The 10,166-nt window shown below is 47.9% G+C and overlaps 1 protein-coding gene across 1 annotated transcript in view; it reads right to left on the reverse strand.

Annotated features, from left to right (window-relative positions):
- Clnk (cytokine dependent hematopoietic cell linker) overlaps positions 1 to 10,166 on the reverse strand; it is a 94,275-nt gene that overhangs the window by 77,616 nt on the left and 6,493 nt on the right. Inside the window, exon 3 of the mRNA XM_026788622.1 lies at positions 744 to 772. Within this exon, the coding sequence (XP_026644423.1) occupies positions 744 to 772 (29 nt within the window). The remainder of the gene's footprint in view (positions 1 to 743; positions 773 to 10,166) is intronic.

The raw sequence follows: 10,166 nt of genomic DNA on the forward strand, positions 1-10,166 counted from the left end.
CACACACACACACACACACACACACACACACACACACACACACACACACACGAAACCTACAATAGAAAGTTTAGTGACCTGGGCACTAGTGAATCATTTAGGTCTCTACCTATTTCACAGAAGAAGGAACTCGGGCTCACAATGCAGCACTCTGTCCAAGGTTGCACAACTAACTAGTGGGGCCCCAGGATCCCGACCTATCTGCAGAGTTGTGGGCCTGACAAGCTAATCAGCTGTGCTCTGGGGCAGCTGGAGGGAAAGGGTACAAGAAGCTAATGCATGTTACTGGGTGATGGGAACACAGCATTCCTGGATGGCTGCATCTTCTGAAATCTAGGCCAATGACTTGCCTGTAATCCAGAGCTACATCGGGAATGATGCTCTGGATGTCTGAGGCTAGACCACAAGAAGGCTCTTGTCCTGGTTCCCCGAGTTGCTCTTTTGGGGGCTTTCCTTCCTGGAACGCATTCTCTCTTAAAACCCTGCCATCTGTTTTTGACAAACCCAGCCCATGTCAAGGAGTCTAGACTTCGAGATATTCAGGTGCAAGCATCAGCCACGTTGAAGGACCCCTGCTGTCCGAGTGTTCTCCACTGAGGCCCTGACATCAGGGCTGTGCAGAGAGAGGCAGTCATGACTCCTTCACATGTACAGCAAAGAAAGAACGCCAGAAAAGAATAGAGAGGAAAGTCCAATAGGCCAGGCTAGCTCTTCACTTAGAGGACACAGAACCCATGACTCACCTTTGGTACCGCTGAGGCGCAGCCATGACCTAGGGCAGGAAAGAGAACAATCGTGAGTGTCAGCCACTGAATTCCTCACTGTTTCCACAGTAGAGGGCACTCCAAGATGCATTTCACCATTCATTCTGTGAACGCTGTGCATGCATGTTCATACCTGTGCAGGTGCACAGGTGTGAGTGTCCACACGTACATAGCTTCACATGTGTATGGATGTGTGCACACGTGTAAGCATGCATGTGGAGGTCAGAGGACATCTCAGTTTCTCCTCAGGTGTGGTCCACCTTGACATTTCAAGACAGGGTCTGTCATTGGGCTAGAGCACATCATGGATGTTGGGCTGGTTAGTGAGCCCCAGGGGTCTTCTTAGTTCCACCTCCCCAGTGCTGGATTATAAAATTATAAACATGTTCTAATTTTCTATCACATCTGTCTATCTATCTATCTATCTATCTATCTATCTATCTATCTATCTATCTATCTATCTATCTATCTATCATCTATCTATCCCTATCCTTGCAAAGTGAGTTCTTTACCCTCTGAGCAATCACCCACCCAGCCCCAGCCTATGGAATACAAACAGGAAGCAAACCCTTTGTGCTTCTATGACTGTAGGCTTGAAGTAATGTTTTGTTAGAGACAATATAGGAGATAGAATATAAACAAGAAAGAGTCATCACTGTGTTCATATATGTATGTGTGTGCAATGAGGACGCATGCATGCATTTAAAATCAAAGCAATGTATCCTCTTGTATGTGTGAATGATGCGTGCATGCGTGTGCATGCACTTGCATATATGTGTGTGTGTGTGTGTGGGTTGTCCCCATGTCATGGCACATGTGTGGAGGTCGGAAGGCACCTCTTTGGGCTTGGTTCTCTGCTCCCACCCTCATTTCTGCACTTCATATTCCATGACAGCCCATCCTGTGAGCTGCCAGGCAATGCCCCTGTCTCCACCTCTCATCTCACTCCCCTTAGGAGGGCTGCAATTACAGACGCCCGTCCCTGCACTAGGCTTTTGGGTGGGTTACAGACACAGACCTCAAGTCATCAGGATTGCATCCGTGCTCTTACCCACTAAACGGTCTTGCAGGCCCGCAGGCATCCATTGAGATACATAGGTGTTTAAACGTCTTTATATCAGAGTGTGTAGGATGTCACTGTGACACTTCACTATGCAGTGTCTTTGAAAAACACATTTGTGGGCTATGTGACACTTTTGGAGCAGATTTAGGTTCTTGTTAATTTTGATGACTGTAAACAAGATTGCAAAACCCATCCATTCTAGCAACTCAGGGCCATCTCTGAATATCTTCACAGACAGACAATAATCTAGTCAAAGGGAAGCGCCGAATAGTGCGGGCGTCCACAGGCCCTTGTGGCACCTTTCTCTGATGCTTTCTGGATGCTTTGTATTGATTCCTATTAACTTACATTCTTATCCACTGAACGGGAAGTGGCCACCCACTGTGCCTCCCCACCGGGATCCTGGGTCCGACTCTGCTTTACCTACTTGACACTCGATCCTCATGGCACCTGTTTCACTCCTGAGACAGCTAAGGAGTTTGAATTATTACCTGCATTTCCTCCTTGATAAATCACGTGTGTGTGTCACTGCTCATGTTCTGACGACAAGTTCTTGGCATAGTCACAAATGTCACCCTTGGACAGTGTCCCTTGGGAGCAACTTTTCCCTAGATTCGGGCTCTGGTCTGAAAAGCCCCAGGGCAATGGAAAGCTCCAAAGGCAGCTGCTTCCGTGAGCCGAGTTGTTTGTGCATTTAATAACCCCTGCCTCCCTACACACACCTTTCCTCCGAGGCGCTCAACGTGCGTCACAGCTGCAATTAACTGAGCATCGCAACACACACTGCGTGTAAATATTTATGAGGCCTGTCTGGTGGCTGGGACACTGGGCACACAATAGTTAAGCCATGAAGCATCAGTAACCAGGAGACCAGAGCTCCAGAGTCCAGATTCCTGCCTGTTCTGATGCCATCCCTTCCCTAACTTCATCGTCCAAATGACCTTGGGGAACTGTTGTCTTCCCAGAGAAGGAACATGGCACAGGGCTGCGCAAAGAGCCCAATCCAGCCAGTCACTGAGAGGCAGGGAAATTACCTCAAGCTCTGCTTTCTCTCCAGCTTGCTCTCCCTACCCACGCCTATGGGATGTGGTGAGTCTCACTTGGGAGCCACAGTGCACCTGCAGCCTGGAGCCCTGTGGTTAGCAGCTGGTACCCTTTCAAGTTACCTGAGCCCCAGCAGAAAGTAATGGTACATTACGTAGTGAGAAGCAAATCCTACTGGGGGAGGAGGGGCTGTGAGCACTCTTCTGTCACCCTGGACACATGGTCTCCTTGACATCCTGGCCTTTCATTAGGCCTCACAAGGCCCCCAGATGTGCATCTTATGACGTGTGCAATAGGACAGGATCCTGCGACTGTGTACAGTGAGCTCATTAGGAATGAGCAAGTATCCCAGGGACTCCATATTGGGATTCCAAAGTGGGCCAGATGTAGGTGTGCACCTTGGACTTCTGAGCCCCAGGAGAAGTCTTCTGTGGGTCCTAGGGAGGACTCTGGCTTTTGATTTCACTGTCTTCTGACTTGGCCTCCCCAGTCCTTTAGAATGCAACTGGAGATCACATAGTCTGGTTTGCTAGTCGGACAAGGAAGCTGAGGCCGGAACCGGGGTAGTGTTTTCCCTCTCCTCAGACCCTTGGCTGAGGCCTTTGGCACACAGGAAGTTGAACAAAAGATGATGAAAGAAAAAACGAAACCATTGAGCCCGTGTCTGGGCACTGACCTGGCTCCACTCTTTCCAGCAGAGTTTGACCTATTTACATTTACCTGCTCAATTTCTGTGCCCTGCAAATGCAATGTTTTATTTTACATTTATGGATTGATTAATTAACAGATTTTTTTTTTGAGACGAGGTCCCTCCATGGCCCAGGCTGGCCTTGCTTTCACTCTCTACTGTCCTCCTGTTTTCACTTCCCGGGTACCGGCATTAGAGCTATGTAACAGCCCAGCTCCTATTTTTTATTTGTGACTTACAGAAAGCCATAGATGTCACTGTATAGATGCTGCGAAGAGACAAATACTATCCAGCATCGCTGTTACGATGACACAGAGTGGAAGGGAGGCTGCCAGGGGCAGGAGAAGGATGGGCCATTCAAGGGCACAGTGTTTTGGTTTTTTGCAAGAAAACGGGTCTTAGAGATGATCTAGCGGCTGCCGTGTGCCCATAGTTAATGGCACTGTGTGCACAGCTGGATGTTGAGGAGCTGATCACATGTTATGTGTTTTTTATGCTATCCGCAAGTAATAGTAATACACAAGGGCAGAGGAGCTGTTTGGAGGCACCAGACACGGGTTTCTGGCATCCGTTTCAGCCAATTGGATCTCTGTCTTCCACTCTGCAGCTGTAACCAAAACCTAACCGGCCTAGAGTGGCACAATAAGTGATTGCCAGAGTCAGGTTTCCCCTCTGAGTTCCTTGTTATTCACAAGCCTAGAGCAGCAGCACAGCTTGCAGAGGGCTGTGCATCTGGAAGCCTCCTCCCTATTGCCAAGGCTGTCTGAAGGCGGCTTCTTTGCTTCTCTCTGGGCGGGGCCCCCGAAATGATGGTTGGATGTTCATATGTCATGTCCTCGGGGATTCTGCACCCCGTGGGTTTTCTGTGCGTCAATGCAGGCCTGCGAATTAGCCAAGGAAGCCTCAGCAAAGCAGGAAGGAGGGCTGTTATCCCAGCCGAGCCTGCTGCTATGATCCAGAGAGCTGGAGAATTGGCTTGGGGGTGGGGAGGCTGGCACTGTTGCCCTTGATGGAGGAAGAGGGAGGCTGGACACTGTGGGTTTGTCTAGATGGAGTGTGGACATCATCCTGACACTAGCAGCTGCCGAGTTCTCGGGAAAGGCTCCCGTGTTAATGCTCTTTGCAGCCTGACAGCCCATGGTGACGAATGAAAGATGCCGCTAGCTGACTTCACGGGGATTTGATGTGCTCTGCCTGTGCTCCAGAGAGGCCGGTCTGTTAGCAGGCTGCCCCTTGCCAGGGAATCACAAGATGCATTCTGGCTTCCTTTTGTCAACAGCATCAACAACATAGTCATGTGCAAATGGGGCCACAGCTGGATAGAGCGCAAGATTGGCAGCATCCTCTGCCTTTGGACTCCAGGCTCCCTTCCACATCTGGGCCTGAAGGAAGCAGAGTTTCCTTCCTTGGCATTTCTGGTGTGTGTGGCAGGTGTCATCACTGTGACAGGCAGATCCACGAACTATAGAATGGTCAAGGTTGGCCCTCCCATGTCTGTGTTTTTCTGATATGCAATCTTATCATAGATAGATTTTATATTTGGAATTATTTTTTAATTTTTAATTCTTTTAAATAATTTAATGCATTTAATGAGCTTTAATTTTTAAAGGATACTGAAACAAACTCTCCCCTCCCCCACTTCTGCTGCCTAGCACACTGGATGTGATGATGCAGACAGTGTGTTCCTGTGTCCTTCCTATCCGCGGGAACACAGTGTAGCTGGTGTGTTATCTGGGTCCCATCTTTATAGGACCCAGCCCTGCCTCCAGGGTCGGCTCCTGAATAGAGACTAATAACTCATCGTCCCCTGGAATTTGGCAGCAAACCCAGGGACATGATCCATGTGATCTTACGTCATCAGTCTGCTTCATCTCCCAAGCTTCCAAGTGTGACCGAGTGGAACTTTACAACTTATTTAAGCACTATTCACGAAATTGGAAGGTTACTCCAGAATAAAATTCTGTAGCTTTTGAAAGACAATTGAGATATTTAGGAGTTACTCAACTCATTTTAAATACAGAGAGACATGAAGGAGAACACGGGTTTCTAAGTTTGGTACCTCCCCCTCTTCACTTGAATAACCGCAGTAGGAACTGAGCATGTTACAAAAAGGATCTCACACAAGCCTTGCACAGGGGAACAGTATCTTTGTCCCCACACTCGGGCTCTTATAGAATGCTTGTGTCAAATGGGGTGGTAAACATACTCGCGATTCCTTTTATTTCACGGGTGGATGACTGTGGGTAGTTTCCCCGGGAGTCAAAGGTGTGTTGCTTCACACACCCAGCCTGGTCACTCTCCATTCAGAGGAGGAAGTTCCCACTAGAGAACTGTGGGGGCTAAGGTTTGGACACACGCAGCATGCTCTGTGGGTAGAGAACCTGCACGGCTCAGTAAGCAGGCTGGTGTGACTAGAAAATTGTGTGGCTGTGGTTTGGACACACACAGTGTGCTCTGTGGGTAGAGAACCTGCAGGACTTGGTTAGCAGGCTGGCATGACCGAGGCATAGCAGAGTGTTGGGCATGGCGAAGACATGCAGAACTATATCTCAGGAAGGTAACACAGGAACACACAGGATTGGTTAAAAAAGGGGCCAACTGGGCTTTCCAGTAGTGTGTGTGGGGGGGAGCATAGTGGATGGATGTGAGTGTCTTCCTTATTTGCCAAGTAAGAGACCATAAAATCTCCTTTATTGCCTGGACGTATACCTTACTCTTATTTGATTGAATTCAACCACACATCTGGAATAGATCCCATCTTGAATTCTCAGACTAACTACAGTGACCCCTAAAAGGAGATGGGCACTTCATATGGTCCCTGGAGCTTGGCCCATATGCACAAGCATGTTGGTGAGCCAGCAGGAGGAAGGAGATGGGTGAGAGAATGCATGTAGCATGCACATGCTAAGGGAAGCATGGATCATGAACATCCCATGAGGATGTAGGCCTAGAGATGCTTTGCAGACCATATCTTATCCTAACAAGGCCAATAGAGTATCCAAACACAGTAGGACTCTTCCTTATAAAAAACATCTGAATTCCCTTGAAAGGGGAGGTCTATATTTTCACTAGAGCAGAGACGGGGGAAGGCTTTCCATTTCCTGATACTTGGAAGCTGGTGAAATTCGTTCATGGTGAAATCATCTCTGTTTCCTATTTAATAAAGTCTTAAAGACTTCCCTGGCGAGTTCCCAGAACCTTCCTCTTTTATACATCACAACTGTATGTCTCTGTGGTTATTTTGATACATTCACACACTCAAAACTATTCGATTCCAGAATCTTTCATCTGGTCCATTGGTGAACATTGGGGCAAATGCCTTGAGAAGTCCCAATGTTCGATACCACCCGTACCTCCATGAGCTTTCCTTCCCCTAGGAAGCATCCAGACAACCCCTCCTCCAGCTCTTGGACAACTTCTTCCTCTAACCATGCATCTCTGAGGGGCTGGAAAGCTAGATGGGGTTAGTCACATGCTGCCTCTACTGATGAACTTCTGAGGACAGAGCATGTCCTCGAGAGTGACAGTCCTCTTCAGGTAAGCAGAGAATGTCTGTGGCAAAGGCTGAAAATTGAAGGTGAAGTTGATCACCCGGATGGGTACCACAGCAGGCGAGTCAGACCTCAGGATGGCTTGTCACACCCACTATAGCTGGGACATTGTTTCAGTGAACTGAAGAGCTAGAAATCCTTGTCACCTCTCTTTGGCCCTCCCCGCTTGGCCCCCGCCTTCCTTTCCCACTCTCCTCCCTGGCATTCGCGTTCCCAGGTCAGAGATCCTTTTGCCACCCATTTAGGCACTCAATAGATACTCGACACTGTAGAAAACTCTGGGCACAGTGCCGTCTCCAACAACCCGGGTTATCAGCACTATTAAGCTGCCATAGGTCTTGACTTTATCTACATTTCTTTTGTCCCTTTCCTTAGATGTTTATCTGGCAATGACAACTAAGAGCGTGTCCTGGTTTGGAGAAAAGCTAGCAGACCCCCATGGGTGCTTGCATACTCTGAGCATGTATTGGATGTACAGTGAAGATTTTTCTAGTGCATCTCTTGCCCGATCGTCTGTACAGTGGAGTGGAGGCACGGAGTGAGCCCTGGGATCTCTCAGTGCTATGACATCCTTGAGCAGCTGCGTACCACAAGAGAAAACCAGAGCCTAGGCGAGCAGACCCACAAAGGTGCTAGCGGCCCACTCCTGTTCTTACATGGTCTCAGGGGCCCAGCAGAGGGCATCCTAGTGCAGAGAATAAAAGAGCTTCCTGTTTCCTAAGGCATTGGAAGTCAGCCATCTGTACCTTGTCCCCTGGAGAACTGGTGCTACAAATTTGGGATAGGAAAGAGGGATGGAATTCCTTTGTGGAAAATGAAGACAGGGGTTGGAGTGTTGGGCCTGCTTCTTGTTGGAGTCTGGATGTGGCTATACCTTTGGTTGACCAACAGATGCTAGGTCTCTGGGCCCCCATAGGGTCTGCTTCTCTTCTGCCATGTAATAAAGATATCTATTTCAGATCAAACTTCTGAAAGTTGTATTTGCAAACTCCCCTTGGGGTATCTGGTGCATGCTAGTGCCAGATACTGATTGAGTGTGGCACTCACCAGTGCTTCTGCATCTGTGTTCATAGGAAATGACACACAAGAGAAATGGTTGTTGTCAGCGTAGCCAGGTAAATACTTTGAAAGGTTGCAGGGCTCTCTTAACCTTAGTACTGTAGGCAGACAATGGATGTGGGACTGGTCTGCGTAGCATGGGCCATATTGTCCGTGTGTGCCCTAGTGTTAAGCTTAGCAATGTACCTTATCAAGAAAACTTGAAGGAGGGTGGAGAGTTAATGTCCATGCTCAATGACATGCAAGCAGCAAGAGGTGGGTACCAGGGCTGTTTTCTATCTTATTAATAAAGATGGCTCTGCCGTTTATCATGTTACAACTAGCTGGGTAGCCTCAGGGCGGTTTTTTTCAGTCTTCTCACCCTTGAATGACAGACTGAGAAGATGATTGGCAGGGTTCAGAGCTACTTAATAAGTGCTTCAGGTGCAACCTAGTTTCTATTGAATACCCCCTGACTATTACTTATTGAGAATCTGCTATGATCCAGGAATAGTACAGCGACCATGGATTCACTCTCCAAATACCACAAAGTCTTGAGTGAAAGGGATTCAGCCATGAAGGAGAATCAACTTTTCCCAGGTAACATTTCTAAAGTCCACAGCTGGAGACAGCTGCTGGAAGCCACACTATCAGTTAGCAAGGTGGCTGAGATTTCAGCTCAGGCCTGGATGACTCTATATGCACGGTGACCCTGCCCATCGGCAGCTTCCCCTCTCCTCCCTTGATCAATGCCAGTGATTGCCGTTTTATGGGGAATGAACACGTTGGTTCAACAGATACTAAAGTAAGAGAGTGGACCAAAATATGTCATTTTCAGACATTTTAATTTGATTTATATATCTCAAAAACTAATTTATATTCATATAATGCTTTCATTATAAAATATGCAGTGATACAGAGATTTGTGTGAATATGGGAATTTAAAAAAATTGGTTTATAAATGGCCTGGAACAGGTTGCGGAAGCATCATCAGTTGCTCTTTTTAATATATCTTGAGCGTGCTATGACACATCCTGAAATAATTTGCTTCTGAAAAAAAAAGAAAAAAACAACACTCCTCTTTTCTCTCTGTCTTTTCCCCCCAAAATGTAACTGTAAATATTACTTTGATGTATGTAATCGCTTCAGCGCTCTCTCTTGGAAGGAAGGCTTCTAACCCTTCCATTTCTCAGCTCTTGCTTTTGTCAAGAAATAAGAAAAACAGACTTCAAATGCATTATTCAAATGTGTGTAATATAAACATTAAAGAAGTCTGAATGCAGCTACAAATTTCTCTTTTCTTAAAATGTTTGTGAAAAACATCTTGTCTATTCTGTCTTGGGGACATTTGTTCACTGTGCAGAGGGAGTTCACTTATTCCAGGGAGCCTTAGGGTCTCAGCTGCAGCAGGTGGCACGTGGTAGGACCTGGAGAGCACACGAAAGGATTGACTTGAACTAGACGAGGGGTGCCAGCACTTGATAGATAAGAGACCTTGCGCGCTGCTGGGCAGAGAGGCCACCTCTGGAGGACTTCGGTGCTGCTGGGCAGAGAGACCACCTCTGGAGGACTTGGGTACTGCTGGGCAGAGAGGCCACCTCTGGAGGACTTCGGTGCTGCTGGGCAGAGAGACCACCTCTGGAGGACTTCGGTGCTGCTGGGCAGAGAGACCACCTCTGGAGGACTTCGGTGCTCCTGGGCAGAGAGGTCACCTCTGGCAGACTTGGGTGAATTATGTGTTCCAAGCACCAGGTTTCAGTGTTAGGGTCCACAGCCCATTATTCCAGTCACTCAAGGGCAGAGAGACAACATGACCCCTTGTTCCAGTCACTCAAGGGCAGAGGGACAGATGATCCCTAAAGTGTCTCTATTGGGCTGTCTAGAGGCTTGGGTGGACTGTAGAAGAACCCTGACAAGCAAAGCTGTGGAGACCAGGGTCCCATCAGCCAAGGTGTGTGTCACACACTAGCTGTCTGGTCAGCCTACCTCAAGTCCTTTGAGAAGCAAACCAACGAGAA

The sequence above is a fragment of the Microtus ochrogaster genome, unplaced genomic scaffold, assembly GCF_000317375.1.
Source record: "Microtus ochrogaster isolate Prairie Vole_2 unplaced genomic scaffold, MicOch1.0 UNK5, whole genome shotgun sequence".
Classification (NCBI taxonomy): Eukaryota; Metazoa; Chordata; class Mammalia; order Rodentia; family Cricetidae; genus Microtus; species Microtus ochrogaster.